Source organism: Solea senegalensis, linkage group LG13 (assembly GCF_019176455.1).
Source record: "Solea senegalensis isolate Sse05_10M linkage group LG13, IFAPA_SoseM_1, whole genome shotgun sequence".
Taxonomy (NCBI): Eukaryota; Metazoa; Chordata; class Actinopteri; order Pleuronectiformes; family Soleidae; genus Solea; species Solea senegalensis.
Genome location: NC_058033.1, coordinates 21283365 through 21305367, shown reverse-complemented (window position 1 = coordinate 21305367; position 22003 = coordinate 21283365). Strand labels below are relative to the sequence as shown.

Here is a 22003-nt window from a genome sequence, read left to right as displayed (position 1 = left end):
AACTGCTTTGGAAAACAAATCCAGGCTGTTTAACTTTCAGATTTATTATGACACTTTTGAACATTCCACAACAATCATGCAGGAATAACATAATAATAACAATAATAATAATTATACAAATCTTTACAGGGTTTTCGCCAGTCACACGTTTGGAATAACTGAGCTTTTCACATCGTCTCAAAAACACACAAAATGTGAGGTAATATTTTCTTTTTTTTTTAAATCATCATCTACAGACATCAGATGTTTTCACTGAAGACGGTGAGAGAAAATAAACAATTAATAACTGTGCTTTTGTAACTGTTGTTGATTTAACTTGAAATACTACAGTTTAACTTGATAACGTGAAATAAAAATAAATAATTAAACCAAAGTGAGTCTTTGTGTTGAAAAAAATGTTTGAAATCCTTTTATCGTTTACTGTGATGTCTTTCAGCAAATGAACAAAAATAAAGACGATACAGAAAAGAAAATTCACAGCAGATTAGTTCTAAAAGTGTTGTATGCACAACCAGGACCTAATGTGAAGCAACTAAATAGAATTAAACCACCATAAACTGTTATCTATCCTCCCAGCATGTTTTTCCCATTTAGGCTCGATGATACTTAACTTACTAATTAAAATAAAACATGGATGTCAGAAGAAAAAATGATCAGATCAACTTAAAAAAAAGTAGCTACAATAATGTTGTTGTTTTTTTTAAAATATAGAATAAGAGATGGATCATCGTCAATGTTTACAATTTACAATAAAGATGCAATAATGAATTCACAGGTTTTCATTAATCCAAAACAATCATACGACCTTTTTCTATGCGACAGTGGTCTCCAAAAATTTTTGTGAGATTTTTTTGTTAAAATCAAATAGAACAAATATCTAAAAGTTAGATAACGTCTTATTCTTTGGTTAAAGGTGAATATTTTTAATGTGACATTTCAGTGACCTGTGTTCACACCACATACATCAACAGAACGAGTCATAAAAGGCCTAAATACACCAGTATCAAAATACTACGATAATAAAAAGTGATAGTATCAAAGTTTTCCACAATACAAGAGACACAAACAGATTATTGCACCAAATGTCAACAACATGTCTTCACCTTCTGGGTCTGTACTCCCTCAAATGTTCTGTGGAGGCAAATTTAACACTGTTTAATTTGAAAAATTAAATATAATACAGTAGTAAAGATGATGCTTTTATGACGGGTTCAAAAGGTTTGTTCAACTCTTTCTTAAACTTAACTTAAATCATTTCAAGTTACATCAACATTTCACAGAAACAACAGGTTCCCAAAAAGCCAAATGTATGTACTTTAAAATAATAAAAATAATAATTATTATAATAATAAATAGAAATCTTGAAAACAATTGTAACACAAGGCATGTCATTTTGACAAATTGATTAATGACAAATGATGATTTGTGGTCGTAAAAAAGTATTTCCCTTGTGTCGTCTATTTTGACAAGAACAGGATGAAAATCATCTTTGCTTCTGATTCATCTAAAGGAGCAGTGGTCCCCAGACATGGCAAAAAACAACATGTCATAGAATAAATAACATTACCAGAGAGAAAAACAGGACTTTTACGAGTGTTCTGTATGAGCGGAAGTAGTGGTTTGGACGGAGCAAGATTACGACGCCGTAAACTGCAGACAAGAGTACAAAGTGACCTGATGTTGGTGTCTTCAAACAAATATAATTAAATAATAAGCATAACAAAAGATTTCAAGTCATATTTGAGGATGATTGGGTTGACCTTCAATACTTTTAATCAAATCAAATAAAACAAAGGTTTTCTATCTTAGATTTGTCGTCTTATTATTTTGGCTGATCATATATCAATTACCGTGTGATTTGAAAAACAAATGTGTGGTACAAACAGGGATGGACAATAATATGTGTCATTGTTTTGTACTAACTGAAGAACAGATTCCCCCCGTTTTAATGTCAAGTCCATCAGTGAGTAGAGGCTTTGAACTTTTCCACAGTTTCTTGAAAAATTATTTATGTGCATTTTTGGGCAATATTTTTTAGGTCAGGTTGAATTTCTGCCGCTTTTGATAAAACATTTGCGTGCAAATCACATGTGGACATTTTTGTCAGGTGACCTTTAGAGCCAGAGTTTGTCAGGATTAGACATGTCAAGATTTCTGGTTATCTTTACATCTATTAGAGACGTGCCACTGAGCAAGGCACTGAACCCCCCCCCCAGGTGTTCCCCTAAAATCTCAAAAGCAGTTCCACATCCCAGTTGACACGTGTGACGCATCGCAACAATGTTCGGTGAAAGGAATGTTTCAAAAATGCAAATTTAAATGTCGAACTAAGATCAAAGCCCCTTGCTCAGTGATGAACATTTCCCCCCCACACACACACACACACGCCCCCCAAAGACAACAACACAGCAGTGAGTCGCTGAACTCTTCACAGACTATAGATCTCCAGCAGTAGCTCTGAAAATGTAACAGTATTATATCAGGTGGCAGGCACACAGATGACACCAACACGATTCATAGAAAATCATCTCCTCTCGGGGGGAGACTGGAAAAGATTACAGTCAACAAACCTTCCAAGTATCTGGCAGGAAACTCGTACACATGCATCTCTTATTCCACATACAGTACGGAGGGGCGAGTAGAAATGGGGGGGGGGCGCCTTCACTCATTAGTCGTCTTCTCTTTGCAGGAAGGTTCACAGAGAATTTCTTTGTGTGGTGGCAGTGGATATGGGAAAGCGGCTCCACTGCAGGTGCTACCGTAAGCCAGTTTGTTGAGGCGAGAGAGGCCCTTGATGCTGCCCGGGGGCCGCCCTGGACTCACCTTGTAGCCCGCGGCTCTGGTCGTACCCAGAGGTCGTCCGGGACTTGTCTTGAACCCGGCGGCTCTGGTGGTACCGAGGGGTCGCCCCGTGCTGGTTCTATACCCGGCCAGCTTTGTGGTCCCCAAAGGCCTCCCACGTCTGCCCGTCTTCCCCGTCCCCTTGTTCTTCTTCTTGGGGTCGTCCGGCGCTTGATCGGCATCTTTGACACCAGGTATTTTCCCCGGTGCGCGCGGGTCGCCCCCGAGCACGTCCTGTCTCTGACACACCATGGACTTGTGGCTCTGGCTGGGCAAGGCCATGGGCGTCAGTGTCATCTGAAGGGAGGTCGGCGGCGGAGGAGGGTAGAACTTGTTGGCCTGCGAGGTGCACAGGTCAAAGTGGGCGGTGGTGTGGTGTCCGTCCTCCGCCAGGCACGATGGCCTGCCGCTCATGCAGAAGTCACTGCTGGTCACCTGGCGCATCATCGTCTGCTGGGGAGTTGAAAATCAGCTGTTTCACAAAGATAAAATAATATATTTACACTCTGGAGAAAACCTGGACACACTTAAAGGGCCAGTGTATAACATTTCACAAGGTTTAAAGGCAGAATAGTATATAGTATAATCTCTTTAAAGGCGCTAACATGGAGGACAGTGGTGTTATTTATGGTTATTTCTCTATGAAAACACAAGGGTTTTTGTTACACTGCACATTTTGTATGCAAATATTTACTATTTCCACATAGTTTTTTTAATCCTACACCTTATAATCACTTTATAATCAGCAGCAGTTGAGTAATAATCTTCAATTTACAGTATTACGATCTACTTTCTAACTTGCACACTGGACCTTTACTCAGCCCTGAGCCTGAGACGCTAATGTAGGTGAAGTCCACCATGTGTCCAGAGTTTTACACACCGCCATAGCCTAAAGAAAGTCTATATATATATAGATATATATATCAGATAATGTGTAAAGGCGTGTCAGCCCAGTCGAGCACTGACCGTGTCGCGATGAAACCAGAGGTCAAAGAGTTAAGGTCAGAGTTAAAGACTGCACTTTGTTTGTTCTCTGCAGCTTTTACTTCACTCTCAGAACTGTACAATTTATCCTGTTGCCTTGCTTCTCGTCCTTCTATGAATGTTTATTTTTTGTAACTTACCCCTTGGAATAATATGTTTTATGTGTGCTTCTTTTATGAAATATAATAAATTTCACTTGTTTTGTCATTTAGCCTCACAGGTGATCAAACCGACACAAAATAGCTTTTTTATGAATCCACAGAGGATTAGTGAGTAATATATACTAACCATTAATAGCTATTCATTTCAGTGATTACACTTTTATTTGACATCATACTCGCATATGTGGCTGTAAACACTTGAACAAAGCACAGTAGTGAGAGACTGCTGCTGCTGTCTTCTCCTCAGGACAGAGGAGACAGGGAGGTGTGGACCTGACTGACTGCCTCAGACACACAACACAACACAGTCTGTAGTAATTCTCATTCACAAACACACACACACACACGGTAAAAACAAGACAAAAAAAACAACCATTGTCACTTTGCTCTTGTGTAACCTCACAACACGAGCCTTCGCTTTTGGCCTGAATAACGGTTTTAAAGGCAAAAAAAAAGAAAAGGGTAAGGTTTGAAATGGAGATTAAAACAGCGGATTATAATCTGGACGAAGTGGCTTTACATTGACCATAAACACACCCTCCTCCTGCCAGCGTTAGCACTCACACTGTACCTCGATTGTTCGCAGATCACAAAAGCAGCGGAAAGGGTTAAAGAGAAAAATGATCTTTCATCCCTCAAAGCGCGAGTCCATCCATGTTCCCAAATATGTCCTCGCCACAGGACATCGGTGCGCGAACGTGGGGACAGACAGACACACGGACACACTGTGGACGTGAATGAGACGCGATGAGGGCTTTTTTTAATTCCAGTTCGACGGCTTTTTTATTTCCCTGCTCCAGAGGTTTGGATTAGAAACGCAGCCATTTTCCATTAAAAATTAATAAGACAGGGAGCGCAGTCTGCGCACGCGCACAGCCGACTTCTCCCCCCCCCCATAAAAAAAAAACTGTTCGACATCCAAACGCTGTTTTCAGTCTTTAATAAACAAAATGTGGACGTGAATCTTTGTGTGTGTGTGTGTTGTAGTCCCGATAATGAGCCTTAAAGGGATAGTGCAGGTTTTCTGAGGCAGTGGAGCACTAACATACTTTTTATTTAGAGTTTTTTTTTCTATTTTCAGTTAATTATATTCTTATCTATATTTGGGTTAATTGAAAGTACAACATAATACAAAATATTTTTTTTTACATTTTATTCCTCTTAACACAAAACTGCTCAGACACAACAGAGAAAGAGCATGTGGGTACAGCAATCAGAAAACATGATGAAAAAGTAACAAGTAAATTAGTCAAAAAGTAACAAGTAAAAAAGTCTCCTGTGTTTACTATCAGTGATTCGACCATCCGGAAGACCAAGTATCAAGCACAAAGGGTCCACCCGTGTTGGGACACCAAAGATAGCAGTCAGATCATTCACGATACTAGAGCAGTACTTTTGAAGTTCAACACGTGACCAGAGGCCGTGAATATAACTACCAGTCTCAGAATTGCATTTCCAGCAAAGCGGGGAAACATTAGCGTCCATTTTGTTCTTGACAACAGGTGTTATATGTGTGCGATGTACAATTCTGAACTGTATGGATTTGGCACGGTTACATACAGAAATGTTCATGGCCTGAGACCAAACCTCCTGCCAGTCATCATCATATATAACAACCCCGAGGTCTCGCTCCCAAGCTTGCTTGGTGGTTTGTGAGTAAGAGGAGAAACAGAATTCAGAGCTTTGTAAAAAAACAGTAATGCGTTTCTTATTAATCCGTAGAGACAGGGCCTCCTCCACCCATGAAGTGGTGTTATTAGGTGTCTTTAACTATGAAGTTTCTCATTTGTAGATATCTGTAGATGTCACCACGATTAAATAAACCAAACTGCTGTTGCAACTGCTGAAAAGATAGCAAAATCTGGCCATTGTGAAAGTACAACTTTTAATTCTATCAAGTTTGCCTAAGTATGTCTACTAATGTTCATCCATCCACCATTTACCGCTTACTCCTCACTGGGGGGGGGAGGAGGGCAAACAAAACAAACAGTACGAACTAAACAAACAACTGTCCATAATCACAACTCACAGAAATGTGCAATAACCACAACAAAAACTCATAATAACATGTGCAATAAAACCCTGGGCAATATGGGGTAACTGTAGGTGTGTGGGTATACATGTATATGTGTGTATGTATATATATGTGTTTATATATATATATATATATATATATATATATATATATATATATATGTTTATATATATAGCATAGTTCATTTTTATCTTATTTTATTTTATTCTAGTTCTGATTAAATTCTGATCCGATGTAAATGTTCCCTTTTGTGCTCCTAGAAGTATATTTCTGTTTACTTTTCCCATAAAACTTTGACAGGTCACAGTAGGAAAATCACAATCACAATCACACAACAGCTGAGTTTTGTAGCTGCCCTCACACAAAGATTAAATATAAAAAGGTTATGTCTTACTAAGAGTTTTACAGTTTTAGACAAATATGGTCCGTTGAAAGAGGGAGAAGCATGGTTTTGTCAACAGTGAGACACAAATGTCCCCTAGGAGAGAGGAGGTGGACACACTTGACATTGACTACCCACTCGTGCTTGTATACTGGGACGAGGACAGTAGCCGAGCAGCTGGAGCTCAAAATTGACCCATTAACCCAGTTGCACTGCTGACCAAACAGAGCGGCGGTTAATAAAATAAACAAACAAAAAGCTTCTGAATAATTAAAACAGTCACATTCAACATCATAGTTGTTTTATTCTGAGGGAAAGTAAAAAAACACATCTTTAATGTGAGGGTTTCATTATAAAGACAATGGCTGGTTTGTGGCTTTTACATACAACAGACAGCACTGTGCAAAAGTCTTTATGGGATTTAATTAAACAGCTTTGTTGTTTGAATTTCACATTCTGTGATCACTGGCATTTGAAAGTGAGTCTTATATATAAGCAGGCTGTATGAGTTTAACTCATACAACACACGTGTGTGTGTGTGTGTGTGTGTGTGTGTGTGTGATTGACACTCAAACTTAAATAAATGTGGTGTCGTCGACCTTTTTCACAGCAGATATTTGTCAGGAGGACAAACCCAGATTTTTACAACCTGGACTCTGGACTCACCTTGTAGCCCGCGGCTCTGGTCGAACCCACAGGTCGTCCAGGACTCGCCTTGAACCCGGCGGCTCTGGTGGTACCGAGGGGTCGTCCCGTGCTGATTCCGTACCCGGCCAGCTTTGTGGTCCCCAAAGGCCTCCCGCGTCTGCCCGTCTTCCCTGTCGTCTTCTTCTTCTTCTTGGGCTCGTCCGGCGCTTGATCTTCAACTTTGACACCCGGTAATTTCCCCGGTGTGTGCGGGTCGCCCCCGAGCACGTCCTGGCTGGGCAAGGCCATGGGTGTCAGTGTCCTCTGAGGGGACATCGGTGGCGGAGGAGGGTAGAACTCGTTGGCCTGTGAGGTGCACAGGTCAAAGTGGGCGGTGGTGTGGTGTTCGTCCTCCACCAGGCACGACGGCCTGTCGCTCATGCAGAGGTCACTGCTGGTCACCTGGCGCATCATCGCCTGCTGGGGAGTTGAAAATCAGCTGTTTCACAAAGATAAAATAATATATTTACACTCTGGAGAAAACCTGGACACACTTAAAGGGCCAGTGTATAACATTTCACAAGGTTTAAAGGCAGAATAGTATATAGTATAATCTCTTTAAAGGCGCTAACATGGAGGACAGTGGTGTTATTTATGGTTATTTCTCTATGAAAACACAAGGGTTTTTGTTACACTGCACATTTTGTATGCAAATATTTAGACTTCCTTTTATTGTCATTGCACAGAAAACACAGCAGTGAAAACTGGCAACGAAATTTCGTTGCTTGGCAAGCAGATAAGAACCAACACATAGCATTGAATTTTGAGGTAGATTATTGTGTACTATGATTAATAAAAGAATAAATAAGAAAGTGTTTTATGTATATAAATATATATAAAAGTAGTGCAAAAAGTAAAACAGGAATGAAAACTGTATTTGGAGTTTAGCAGTCTGATGGCCAGCGGAAAGTAACTATTCTTGAGTCTGTTTGTTGCGCAGCGGATGCTGTGGAACCTCCTGCCAGACTACAGCAGGGAGAACAGTCCATGATGGGGGTGGGTGTGGTCAGTGAGGATCTGGTGAGCCCTGGTTAGGCAGCGCCTGTGTGCAATGTCCTGGATGGGTGGGAGTGGAGTCCCAATGATCTTCTCCGCTGTTCTCACCACCCACTGCAGAGACTTCTAGTCGGAGGCCTTGCAGCTCCCAGACCAGACGGAGATGCCACTGGTCAGCAGGCTCTCAATGGTCCCTCTGTAGAAAATGGAGAGGATGGGAGGGGGGAGAGACACCCTTCTCATCCGTCGCAGGAAGTGTAGGCGCTGCTGGGCTTTCTTCACCAGGCAGGTGGTGTGAAGTGTCCAGCTGAGGTTGTCTGTGATGTGAACCCCCAGGAACTTAGTACTGCTGACGACCTCCACGTTGTGCCATTGATGAGGAGTGGTGTATGGCTGGGTCGGGATCTTCTGAAGTCGACGATGATCTCTTTTGTCTTGTCAACATTCAGGAGCAGGTTGTTCACCCTGCACCAGTCCACCAGATGTCGCACTTCCTCGCTGTAGGCCAGTTCGTTGTTGTTCTGAATGAGGCCCACAACTGCTGTGTCGTCCGCATATTTTAGGATGCGGTTGGTGTTGTACCTGGGACGACAGTCGTGGGTCATCAGGGTGAACAGCAGGGGACTCAGGACGCAGCCCTGTGGGGAACCGGTGCTCAGGGAGATGACACTTGAGGTGTTGTTACCCACACGGACAGACTGGGTTCTGTCGGTGAGGAAGTCCAGCAGCCAGTTGCACAGGGGGGTGTTGAGGCCCAGGGGGCCCAGTTTGTGTACCAGGTCCTGGGGGATGATCGTGTTGAATGCTGAGCTGAAGTCCAGAAACAGCATCCACACGTGGGTTTTCTTGTCCTCCAGGTGCTCCAGGCTCAGATGGAGAGCAGTGGAGATGGCGTCCTCAGTGGAGCGGTTGGGTTGGTGTGCAAACTGGAGCGGGTCGTATGATGGAGGCAGTATGGAAATGATGTGGTCCTTAACCACCCGCTCGAAGCACTTCATGTTAGTGCAACAGGGTGAAAGTCATTAAGGCATGTGATGGTTGGTTTCTTGGGCACTGGGATGATCGTGGCAGACTCTGGCTGTGGGCACGTTTTGCTACCTTGATGGCCCGGTTCAGATTGGCCCTCGCTGTTCTGAGTGCCACTGCTTCACCTGAATTAAAGGCAGCATTCTGCTCCCTCAGTCTTGTATTTACTATTTCCACATATTTTTTTTAATCCTACACCTTATAATGACTTTATAATCAACAGCAGTTGAGTAATAATCTTCAATTTATGTCTTTATGGGATTCAATTAAACAGCTTTGTTGTTTGAATTTCACATTCTGTGACCACTGGCATTTGAAAGTGAGTCTTATATATAAGCAGGCTGTATGAGTTTAACTCATACAACACACACGTGTGTGTGTGTGTGTGTTTGTGTGACACTCAGACTTAAATAAATGTGGTGTCGTCGACCTTTTTCACAGCAAATATTTGTCAGGAGGACAAATCCAGATTTTTACAACCTGGACTCTGGACTCACCTTGTAGCCCGCGGCTCTGGTCGAACCCACAGGTCGTCCGGGACTCGCCTTGAACCCGGCGGCTCTGGTGGTACCGAGGGGTCGTCCCGTGCTGATTCCATACCCGGCCAGCTTTGTGGTCCCTAAAGGCCTCCCGCGTCTGCCCGTCTTCCCTGCCGTCTTCTTCTTCTTCTTGGGCTCGTCCGGCGCTTGATCTTCAACTTTGACGCCGGGTAATTTCCCCGGTGCGTGCGGGTCGCCCCCGAGCACGTCCTGGCTGGGCAAGGCCATGGGCGTCAGTGTCCTCTGAGGGGACATCGGTGGCGGAGGAGGGTAGAACTCGTTGGCCTGTGAGGTGCACAGGTCAAAGTGGGCGGTGGTGTGGTGTTCGTCCTCCACCAGGCACGACGGCCTGTCGCTCATGCAGAGGTCACTGCTGGTCACCTGGCGCATCATCGCCTGCTGGGGAGTTGAAAATCAGCTGTTTCACAAAGATAAAATAATATATTTACACTCTGGAGAAAACCTGGACACACTTAAAGGGCCAGTGTATAACATTTCACAAGGTTTAAAGGCAGAATAGTATATAGTATAATCTCTTTAAAGGCGCTAACATGGAGGACAGTGGTGTTATTTATGGTTATTTCTCTATGAAAACACAAGGGTTTTTGTTACACTGCACATTTTATATGCAAATATTTACTATTTCCACATAGTTTTTTAATCCTACACCTTATAATCACTTTATAATCAGCAGCAGTTGAGTAATAATCTTCAATTTATAGTATTACGATCTACTTTCTAACTTGCACACTGGACCTTTACTCAGCCCTGAGCCTGAGACGCTAATGTAGGTGAAGTCCACCATGTGTCCAGAGTTTTACACACCGCCATAGCCTAAAGAAAGTCTATATATATATAGATATATATATCAGATAATGTGTAAAGGCGTGTCAGCCCAGTCGAGCACTCAGATCTGACCGTGTCACGTGAAACCAGAGGTCAAAGAGTTAAGGTCAGAGTTAAAGACTGCACTTTGTTTGTTCTCTGCAGCTTTTACTTCACTCTCAGAACAGTACAATTTATCCTGTTGCCTTGCTTCTCGTCCTTCTATGAATGTTTATTTTTTGTAACTTACCTTCTTTTATGAAATGTAATAAATTTCACTTGTTTAGTTTTTCATTCACTTTAAGTCACTATGATGCACACAGTTCTCTGTTGTTTTGTTTTGCTTTTTTAAATGAAGAACTTTGGTAAAATAACAAATATTGTGTTGTAAACCAGACATTTAGCCTCACAGGTGATCAAACCGACACAAATAAAGTGTCATGATGACACAAAATAGCTTTTTTATGAATCCACAGAGGATTAGTGAGTAATATTTGTATATATATACTAACCATTAATAGCTATTCATTTCAGTGATTACACTTTTATTTGACATCATACTCGCATATGTGGCTGTAAACACTTGAACAAAGCACAGTAGTGAGAGACTGCTGCTGCTGTCTTCTCCTCAGGACAGAGGAGACAGGGAGGTGTGGACCTGACTGACTGCCTCAGACACACAACACAACACAGTCTGTAGTAATTCTCATTCACAAACACACACACACGGTGCAAAAGACAAAAAAAAACACCAAAACATTGTCACTTTGCTCGTGTGTAACCTCACAACACGAGCCTTCGCTTTTGGCCTGAATAACGGTTTTAAAGGCAGAAAAAAGAAGTTTTAAATGGAGATCAAAACAGCGGATTATAATCTGGATTTAGTGCCTCTCCATTGACCATAAACACACCATCCTCCTGCCACCGCCAGCGTTAGCACTCACACGCCAACGTACCTCGATTGTTCGCAGATCACAAAAGCAGCGGAAAGGGTTCAAGAGAAAAATGACCTTTCATCCCTCAAAGCGCGAGTCCATCCATGTTCCCAAATATGTCCTAAAAAAAACCTGTCCTACATCCAAACGCTGTTTTCACTCTTTAATTAACAAAATGTGGACGCGAATCTTTGTGCGTGCGTGTTGTAGTCCCAATAATGAGCCTTAAAGGGATAGTGCAGGTTTTCGGAGGTAATGATATATGGGGCACTAAGTATAGCCTATGGACTACATAAATAAATAAATACACTATTAAATAATGAATGAAATGTGTCATTAAATAATTAAATGTGTAATTAATTAATTAAATGTGTCATTAATTTATGACACATTTAATTAATTATTTAATGGTGTATTTATTTATTTAAGTTTGGCTCTTTCGGTTCTCCACAATAGCGTTAGAGGACCATATTGTAGAAAAGTATCGTTAAGGGAGCATCCTGGAGAACGTTCCCTAAACCTTGTAGAAAAGAACGCTGGGGGAACCTTCTGAAGAACCTTCACTAAAGGTTGTAGAAAAGTTAGGTTAAGGGAACGTTCTGGAGAATATTCTCTAAAGGTTGTAGAAAAGTTAGGTTAGGGAAATGTTCTGGAGAATATTCTCTAAACCTTGTAGAAAAGAACGCTGGGGGAACATTCTGAAGAACCTTCTCTAAAGGTTGTAGAAAAGTGAGGTTAGGGGAACGTTCTGGAGAATATTCTCTAAAGGTCGTAGAAAAGGAACGTTCTGGGAAACCAAATGTGCACCCAAAAGTTCAGGGAATGTTCTGGGAACCCAAACTTGTTGGCTGGGACAGGGTTTGTTCATTTAACACATTGTACAATTGCGATTTAATTCTGATCCGATGTAAATGTTCCCTTTTGTGCTCCTAGAAGTATATTTCTATGTTTAATTTTCCCAAAAGACTTTGACAGGTCACAGTAAGAAAATCACAATCACAATCACACAACAGCTGAGTTTTGTAGCTGCCCTCACACAAAGATTAAATATAAAAAGGTTTTGCGTTTACCAATAGTTATACAGTTTTAGACAAATATGGTCCGTTGAAAGAGGGAGACGGGAGAACAAGGACCTGATTTAAGCATGGTTTTGTCAACAGTGAGACACAAATGTCCTCTAGGAGAGCGGAGGTGGACACACTTGACATTGACTACCCACTAGTGCTTGTATACTGGGACGAGGACACTTGCCGAGCAGCTGGAGCTCAAAATTGACCCATTAACCCAGTTGCACTGCTGACCAAACAGAGCGGCGGTTAATAAAATAAACAAACAAAAAGCTTCTGCATAATTAAAACAGTCTGAAAGATAACACAATTGTTTTCACATTCAACATCATAGTTGTTTTATTCTGAGGGAAAGTAAAAAAACACATCTTTAATGTGAGGGTTTCATTATAAAGACAATGGCTGGTTTGTGGCTTTTACATACAACAGACAGCACTGTGCAAAAGTCTTTATGGGATTTAATTAAACAGCTTTGTTGTTTGAATTTCACATTCTGTGATCACTGGCATTTGAAAGTGAGTCTTATATATAAGCAGGCTGTATGAGTTTAACTCATACAACACACGTGTGTGTGTGTGAGAGAGACACTCAAACTTAAATGTGGTGTCGTAGAACTTTTTCCCATCAGATATTCGTCAGGACAAACAAAACTTTTTACAACTGCATACATGTTGCTATGGCCTAAGACTTTTACACAGTACTGACATTTGACCCCTCCCACCCCCAAAAAATGTCTCAACACCAAAGAAAATATGTCTTCTATTTAAAGACACATTGTATTTAACTTATTGAAGAAGTGATGGTTTGATGATTTTGGTATTTTGTCAACATACAAACTCAAACAAAATGAGAATAATTAGAAAAGGGCTTTTTGTTTTTTGTACCCATTATTAAAAATATAGACTAACATATTTTTAAACCAATACAGATTGAACATGTGAGATAAATGACAGGAGACAAGAAGATGAGAAATGGAAACTCCTCCAGTGAGCCTTGGTTTCTCCTCTACAGCACTTTGTACCGACCTTTGCTCGTTGGCTGGTAGGAATTTTGCTAAAAAGGGAGAAAAAGAAAGTAAATCAGAGACATTTCCTTGACACTTACTTAGGAAACAACCCTGCAAATATTCACTACCGGTTACTGATTTTAAGAAACAGGAGATACTTACTAATCTGATAAGTTCTTCCTTGATTAACCTCGTAATCTCTGTTTTGGCTTTCTGCACAGCCAGTTCGTTAGCGCCTGGAAAACAAACACAACATTAGTCGCAGTAGAACACAGATTTATCAAACACAAGAAAAGTGGTGCACTCAGATTAGAGTAAATAAATGGCTGTAAAAAGGACGAGTGGGAGCTGCATTTAGAACGTGTGAAAATCTCTCATGGAGATGTGATTAAATTCTGTGACACATACTCTCTATTGCCAGGTAGATCTTGCGTTCTCCTTCCTTTGGCTCTTTGCCTGGAGGGAAATAGGTTCCTCTGATGGTGATTGCAGCTTCAGAGTATTCACCAATCCTCTGCAGAGCTTCTTTAGATGTAACCTTCCATCTGGCAGTCTGGGGAAGAACACGATAAGAAACACTACTTTTTTGGTTTCCATTTGCAAAAGAGTTTCTCTCAAAGTAGAAAACTGATGAAAAACCGATGATAGCTGCGGTTTCAAGTAAGATTAAAGCAAAAATATCACGTGCAGGTCTCAACTACAGTTGTTTCTCACAAGAGTAATGAAATCATGGCAATTAAAAACCTAAAAAGATCAAATGTAAAAACGGTAATCTACTGAATATTTTAGCACCGCTCGGGGCTGCGAGCCGCTGACCTGAGGGAAGTCGTTTATCTCTAGCTCCTCTTCGTATCTCCTGACAGTCTCTGCCTGTTCAGCTGCCTGCCGCTCCTCTTCCAGCTTCTCCACGGGGGTGTAGTTCAGCTTGGCATTGATCTTCTCAGCCAGCTGCTCCGCGATGGTTTTGGCAGACACCGAGGGCGTCATGATGGTGCCGCCGCGCAGGACGGCATTCGTGGCCTGTTGCATCACGTCCTGTGCATAAAGTGAAAAACACAAAAGGTCATTTTGATAATTCAGTGCCAACCAGTGCCAGAGGGAGCTGCACTAATAAGTTCTTCACGTACCTGAGCCTCCGCTCCCAGATTTTTCTGAGCGTTGATCTTGAGCGCCAGCCTCTTGGCCATCTCCAGTTTCTGGATGTTTCCCGCAGATGTGGGTCCCAGACCTGGCAGTCCTCCTCCTGAGGTGGCCGATGTGGAGGTGGCAACAGCGCCGGAGGCCCCGGAGGCCGCGCCAGGAGCAGACAGATCCTTCACTCTCTTCTTGGAGTTGAACATGCTCTCGATTTGCTCTTCAATCTGTGGAAGGGGAGGGAAGTAAGGGAGACAAAAGAGAGGGGTTACTTACAAAAGAAGGATCGCAAAAAAGACAAAGTTAAAAATCATTCAACTTCAAGGTCACTCACATCCAGCGCACCGTCCTCATCATCAGAGTCCTGCAGCCCGAGAGCAGCTTTCTGCAGCTTCTTCCTCTCATTGGCCAGAGCATGTTCCGTCTCATCGAACTTGAAGCCTTTCCCTGAGAAGCCACTGCTGCTTTTAATGGTCTTACCCTCCTACATCAAACAACGGAAGTACACAGGGAGAAAAAAGTTTTAATACAAAGCCAGTGATAGATAAATAAATGAAGACTGAACTAGAATTAGCACCTCAATGTTGTATGCCTCTGGCAACCACAACCAAACAGGAAACATGCTCAAACTGTGCTGTTCTGTTCCCAAGTTATTTTTAAACAACGATTAGAAGAGTGTTTTTGGACATGAACAGAACACCGCAGTCATTTCATCGTACCGCTTTCTGTTGGTCTTTGAACGAGGCCCAAAGCTGCTCCAGCTCTGGTGGGACAGGAGACCCCGACAGCTCCAAGGCTTTGATGATGTCACCGGCATAGCGGACCTGGTCTTCTGTGATGAAGGTGTAGGCGTATCCCTGAGAGTCCGAGACACCATAGTTATACAACTCTGTACCTGTGGCCAGACACGGATGCAGAACATTGAGCTGCCATTAAAGTGACTGACCTTATTACCCGCTCGGCCCGTGCGCCCGGCTCTGTGGACGTAGTCCTCGTAGTGGTTGGGACAGTTGTAGTTGACCACCAAGATCAGCTGCTTGACGTCCAGGCCTCGAGCAGCCACGGAGGTGGCCACCATCAGACGACAAGCTCCATTCTTGAAGTCATTGATGATGCTGTCTCTGTCATACTGGTCGATTCCTAAGCACAGGCACGGGTATATAAATATAATTACATATTTTTGTATGGGAATCTGCTTCTTTAGAGCCTGAAAAACACCCATGTATCACTCAATGGTGAACTTACCTCCATGGAGTGACATGCATGGGTATGAGGCTTTCATCAGGTCTTTTAGCAGTGCGTCTGCATGCTCCTGTTTGTCCACAAAGATAATCACTGAACCCTTCTCCTGGTAGTGACCCAGAATCTCCAGGAGCTTCAGGAACTTCTTGTCCTCGTCAATCACCAGCTACAAACACAAAAGGAAAAGAAGGTCGTGGACAGTTAAACTAGAAATCTGGTAAGCTTGCAGTAGAGTCTGTTTAGGCACTGAGCAAATAACCTAAGAGTTATGGATTGTGAGATAAAATGCAGATGATTTACCACATGTTGTTCCACATCAGAGCACACAACGCTGCGGCCCCCCACCTGGACCTCAATAGGTTTAGCCAGGATCCTGCGAGCCAGGGCCTCCATGGCTCTGGGGAAGGTAGCTGAAAACATGACTGTTTGACGGTCAGGACGCACGTTGTCCACAATACGCATCACCTGGTAGAGGACAAAGTTAGGGTTAGGATTTTATGAAATCAGGGAGGCAAGAGCCTCTGGTTTCCTTCAGGTGCCAACAGCATACAAGTTTGACGACTGCAGCAGGGGGCGAAAAATGGATGTTTGCTTCGGGCCAGTGTTATACTTTTCTTGTTCAAGTGTCTTGTAAATGATGTCATATGCTCAAGGCGGTGCATGTGGACAAATTACTCGTGACTGAAGAGACCACACAATCTCAATGTAGCACATTATTTCTGATGTAGCTGGAAGCACACTCTTGTTTTGGTCAAGAGAGACAATGAAGAGGATGGTAATCTTGGATGCTCGCTCGAGGACCACCAGTATTACACATACAAGCCATTATGCAAAGAATACAAGGATAGAAAAATGAAATGAGTGCAAAATCATTTCATTCCGATTGCAAACATGGCCACGTACGACCATGCGCAGCGATAATCTGTGGACACTGAGAGGGGTAAGTGTATAAATGATGGCAACACTCACCTGCGGCTCAAAGCCCATGTCAAACATTCTGTCTGCTTCATCCAGCACCACATAGGTTACTCTGCGCAGGTTGGTAACTCGACCTGCACACCAAAGGAGACAGGCATTAGGAAAAAACATTAACTTCAAACTTAAAAGTCCATCTTCACACTCACACACACACCCTGCCTTCTCCACAACACATTAAACTAAACAAAAAGAAATACAGAAAATTATACTAGTCTAGTTTCCAGTGGTCAGGATGTTTGTTTCATTTTCATTTGCATTTAAATGTAATGTTTTCCTGCTTTACTCTGGTCTTGCGTACCATCTCATGGGCATGAGGGACCTGTAAAAGTCAGAAAACAGCCTCAAGATACAAAACATGAGATGGAGCCCATCATCATCAAGCATTATCTGACCAAGCGCCTTTTCACCTACAAGGGAAACATATTACAGATTACCGCGCATGTGTGGAAACCACAAATACCACCTTGTTCTTTACAACGACCCAAAACAGATTATTATAATGCAACAGTATTTTCTTTCCAATGTGAATGCTCAGTGTTTTACAGGGCTCTAGGATATTAGTCGTTCTCAGAAAACACAAATTATGGAGTGAAAATTGAGTGGAAAATTGTGTGCTTGGTCTATCAAGGTGCTTATGTACACATATCTCCACTAAAAGGGGTTTTAACATATTCATAGAGGTATAAAATGTATGTAAACAACACAACCACAGAACCCTGGTTGAGCATTCAGACTAAGGTCATTAAAAAAACGTAAAAAAATAGATTGTGACCTTATTTTCATATTATAATGCAGTTATTGAACATTATGGTTGTCTTTGACTTGGAGGCAGAGGAACCGTGGAGGCAGCACCAGGTTCACCTACCTGCACTCGCCCTGCTCTTCAGGAAACACATCACTGTCTCGTAGATGTGACTGATTCCAGAGGTGGTCAAATAATGTTGACAGTTTAGTAAGTGCTTTGGACTTGGTTCATTATGTACTTCATCATTCATTCCATGCAGGCTAACTACTGGAAAGTTCACATCAGCATCAGGGGGTCTTTACATAAATGTCCATGCCACCAGAATGAAGAGTTTTCATGCATCTAAACTCACCACTGTTGGCCCCCAGCATGTCAATCATTCTCCCTGGTGTGCACACAATGATCTCCGCTCCTCTCTTCAGCTCAGCAATCTGCAAGGGGATTACATTAACATAACTATCAGAACTGTTCAGTATTTGTCTTTATCACAGAGCGGCATGGTGTTGCATAACATGGTGTTGTTTTTTTAAAAGTGTGTTAAAATCTGTGTTTTCTCAAAAAGCAACGAGGGCCAAAAAAGAACTTTGTGGCCACTTTAATTGGTGCAACAATTTAATCTAATGTAGCTTTATGACCCCTTTTTGACACACATAATGGGTGCATTGCAGAGTCTAAGTTATTACATATGTTTTACACTATGACAGTGACATAGTGCATTATTCTGGAGTGTTAACTACTTCTACTTCTTTTGAAATTATTTGAAAGTAAACTTGAGTGTGTTTACCTGTTCGCTGATACCAGTGCCACCATAAACACACACCACCCTGAGTCCCAGCGGTTTAGAGAACTTCTTACACTCCTTGGTGATCTGCAGCGCCAACTCTCTTGTCGGAGTCATTATTACAGCTGTGGGAGGGAGAGGAAAAGGGCTTCATATTAGAAATGGAGTTATTATCAGTTTATGCTCAAGAAGAGCAAAAAAGATCATCCTTTTTCTTACAGATCGGTCCCTCTGCTTCTTCCAGGGGCCTCTGGTCCATGATGTGTCTGAACATGGGTAACAGGAAGGCTATGGTTTTTCCACTGCCAGTCTTGGCGATGCCAATGAGGTCTCGGCCAGACATGATGGCAGGAATGGCCTGGGCCTGGATTGGGGTGGGCTTCTCATAGCTGTGCCTGGGTACAATTGGGAGAAAGAATTTTAACAAAGTGTGTGTGTGTTATTGTTTGGTCACAGCGGATCACATTGTCCTCCAAAGGACCATAATAAGTCCGACTTACTTCTTCATAGCATTGAGGATCTTCATAGAGACCCCGCACTGCACCCAGGTTTTGATTGGTTTAGGGCAGCCCTTCCCTTTGACAGTAATGCCTTCCAGGTCCAACCTGTATGCGTTCACATCTACATAGATTTTTTTTTTAAAAAGCAGACAAATAACAGTTGAGTAGATGTCTGACTGCTGTCATATCAGAAAAATGTCTGCGGTGGCATTAGAGTTAATTGTGTATTCACAATTTTCAGTTTACTGACCTTCCTGAGTCATCCTCATCAGCTCAGGCACCTCCACATAGAAGTTTTTGCGGTACGGCTCGTACTGGATCTTCCCGTGATCGACAGGCTCCAATACTTTCCTCTGTTTGGTCTGGAAACCTGTCAGAGCCGTTTGCAGATCCACCTCCTCCTCCTCGGATGAGTACTGTCAAACACATGAGGAGAATCTATTGGCTGGCTTGGTAATATAAAGTTCTTAATTCACACCAATACATTTTTAAATACAGGACGGAATTACACAATAGCGTCATACTGTACTATAACTATGCAGACATTTGCATCTCTTCCATTTTTCAGTACCAGAGTAATGGTAAGGTACAGTATGGGTGGAGCTAGACCCATGACAGTCAGCTGATTGGGCGACAGAAAAGCGTCACTCCCTTGCGACTGATGGCAGTCTATTCTCATACAAAACATGACGTTTTGTTGAGACAGACAACAAACTGAGCAGAAAAGAAAGAGCTGCTGGATGTCCTGTCGTTGTCCGCGTTGTATTCGATGTCGTATCTCACCGACACGGCCATTGGACACAGCGCACACCTCGTCTACCAAGTACTGTTCTCAGTCGAAACACAAGCCTGACCCAGGGCTTTACCGTTCTAAACCATACTGTACTGTAACATGATGGAAACACGGCTTTTGCAGACATTTGATATATCTGGATATATCTAAATTTTCCCTGTGCCCAATTGCAGAGGTGATAATACATTTTAAAGCCACCGTCTGATCCAAATATTGTGCCTATAATAGTGTGCATTACGCAATTTCAACCATGACCCTCCAGGGAAATGTAATTACCATTTCATAAATTTAAAAAAAAGTATATTCAGGTTTAATCACAAATGTGTGACCTTCTTGTCAACTTTAACACAAGGAAAAACTCACCTCCATGGCGTCCTGATCATTCTCCATCAGCTCACCCTTCTTCTTGTGAGTGTGGGGTCCTTTCTTTGTTTTAACAACAGTCACCACTTTGGTTACGGTCATAGCTCCTTTCTGTTAAAAGGATAAAAAGAATACACTCATTATCATCTGACAAAACAAACAGATGTATTTAATATTATTGTAGGCATTTTATATTGTTAATTATTTTTTGGATTTGGCTCTTGCACTCACTTTATCGTTTCCCTTCATTCCTCCCATGTTGAACTTCTTCACCTCTTGCTTCACCTCCTCCATGTAAGCGTCCAGAGGATCGACGTCATCCTCCTCGGCCTCCTGTAACTCAGGAGTCTCCATCTCTTTCTCTCCCTCTTCTTTCTTCTCCTCTTTTATCTCACTTTCGTTTCTCTCCTCTTTCCCTTCCAAATCTTCGTCATCATCTCCCTCTATTGGTGCTGAACCGTCGTCGTCGTCGTCTGAAATGGAGAGTCAATTATGTGGGACTGCACTACTATCATTCACAATTAGATACAGTATCATAAATTATACAACTGGTGTATTATTTCTAACAGGTTACACAAAAATGTTGCTATTCTTTCTCACCATCATCATCCTCCAAGCTCCACTTCTTGCCCTGCTTCATCTCCTCCAGCTCTTTCTTGATCTCGCCAATGTTTTCGATGGCCTTCTTCCTCTGCTCTTCCCTCCACTTCTCAACTCGCTCCTTCCTCTTCCTCATCTCCTCCTCCAGTTTGTTCTGGTCAAAGTCTTGCTGCAACGAGACAAAAAAAAGATCTGATTTTTTTTCCCCCAGCTAATATGTAGTCATGTTTTGATGGTTGGTAAGAACTGAATCAAAGCACTTACATCCTCAACCTTCTCATCCTCTTTCTCCTCTTTAGCTTTTTTCTTGTCAGATAAAGGATCGATGTTGTCTTTTTCTTTGCTCCTTGATCTGTATGAAACATGCCAAATAAAGGGAATTAAGGCAACAAAAGTGAACATAACCCTTATAACTATTAACTTTACCAAAACATGTAAAGAATGTGCATGTAATATATCTAAAAAAAAAAAAAAAAAAGATTTCGTGTATGAAGCTTTACTTTTCATCTGTTTTTCTGCTCTTGTTGGGGCTGTTGGATCGAGACCTACGGGTTCTGCTTCTGCTCCTTGACCTCCGTCTGTCTCTGCTCCTGGATGACCTCCTTCTGTCTCTACTCCTGGACCGCCTGTTCAACAGAAGGCATATTTCTGGTGAAGAGTTTAAAACTACAGGTCTTTTAAGTCTGATGTGTGGAAGCATTTCAGTTTCCCAATGTCAAGAAATTAAAAAAAAAAGGAGAAAAGGTGAGGGAGTGACAAACAAAAACAACTTGCAAGCACTGCCAGGCTTTGGTGACCTACATGGGAATGTGAGTAATGAGAAGTAAACTGACAAACTGCCACCCCAAAAACATGTGAGAAAAACACCCAGATAGGCTAAAAGACTGTAGAGGGAACATTTACAACCTAAAATATCCACAAGATCACTGAACAAGATCAGGAGTAGTGTGGCCTTATTTTAAAGTAGAAAACAAAGGATTCCAAGGGTTAGAAAACACACTGCAGAAACAAAAGCTAAACTTACACAGAGCCTCAAGCAAACAGTATGCAGCTCACTCACTACAGATTGGTGGATTCCATGAGCCACACTACTAATCACAGATATAAACACTACATTTTGTAACCAAAGATACCATCACCAGTTCATAATTAATATTGTTCTGATTCTGATTCTGATTCTGGAGAGTATCCCGATACACCAATGCATCCTGTACTGTGAATACTATCACATTATTGCCAAACAAAGTACAGTGAAGGACTGAACAATTTTAAGTAAAATGAAAGTAAAATATTGCAATTGCGATGCAATTTGCAATATAACTTTTAAAGTCATGCTTTAGTTCAATAATTACTGTTTTATAGATTCAACACAAGAGTAACACA

General features: G+C 42.0%; 2 protein-coding genes across 6 annotated transcripts in view; both read right to left on the bottom strand.

Moving 5' to 3' along the window:
* Positions 1-22003, bottom strand: part of ddx46 (DEAD (Asp-Glu-Ala-Asp) box polypeptide 46) — a 28279-nt gene that overhangs the window by 5555 nt on the left and 721 nt on the right. Inside the window, exons 3-23 of one of the 2 annotated variants that reach the window (XR_006361575.1) lie at positions 21121-21246; positions 20885-20972; positions 20621-20789; positions 20252-20493; positions 20021-20131; positions 19115-19280; positions 18865-18985; positions 18584-18759; positions 18368-18489; positions 17936-18014; positions 16830-16912; positions 16161-16325; positions 15864-16026; positions 15565-15758; positions 15338-15475; positions 14953-15102; positions 14612-14845; positions 14301-14519; positions 13893-14037; positions 13647-13720; positions 13044-13531 (exon numbers count right to left, since the gene is read on the bottom strand). Coding sequence is in view for 1 of the 2 variants with exons in the window: in XM_044041945.1 (XP_043897880.1) it covers positions 13484-13531; positions 13647-13720; positions 13893-14037; positions 14301-14519; positions 14612-14845; positions 14953-15102; positions 15338-15475; positions 15565-15758; positions 15864-16026; positions 16161-16325; positions 16830-16912; positions 17936-18014; positions 18368-18489; positions 18584-18759; positions 18865-18985; positions 19115-19280; positions 20021-20131; positions 20252-20493; positions 20621-20789; positions 20885-20972; positions 21121-21246 (3013 nt within the window). In the remaining variant the exon portion in view is untranslated. Of the gene's footprint in view, positions 1-12788; positions 13532-13646; positions 13721-13892; positions 14038-14300; positions 14520-14611; positions 14846-14952; positions 15103-15337; positions 15476-15564; positions 15759-15863; positions 16027-16160; positions 16326-16829; positions 16913-17935; positions 18015-18367; positions 18490-18583; positions 18760-18864; positions 18986-19114; positions 19281-20020; positions 20132-20251; positions 20494-20620; positions 20790-20884; positions 20973-21120; positions 21247-22003 lie in introns of those variants that run through there. The other variant, XM_044041945.1, reaches the window with a different exon arrangement.
* LOC122779512 lies at positions 29-11519 on the bottom strand. Of its 4 annotated transcripts, none has more exons than XM_044041946.1 (4): positions 11433-11519; positions 9610-10069; positions 7070-7510; positions 29-3291 (listed from the first exon to the last, which is right to left on the bottom strand). In XM_044041946.1, the coding sequence occupies exons 2-4, from the start codon at positions 10042-10044 to the stop codon at positions 2662-2664; spliced, it is 1506 nt and encodes a 501-aa protein (XP_043897881.1). In that variant the 5' UTR covers positions 10045-10069; positions 11433-11519; the 3' UTR covers positions 29-2661. The 4 variants fall into 4 exon arrangements, with proteins under 4 accessions (XP_043897881.1, XP_043897884.1, XP_043897882.1 ...); XM_044041949.1 differs by having other exon boundaries at positions 7070-7507; XM_044041947.1 differs by having other exon boundaries at positions 9610-10050.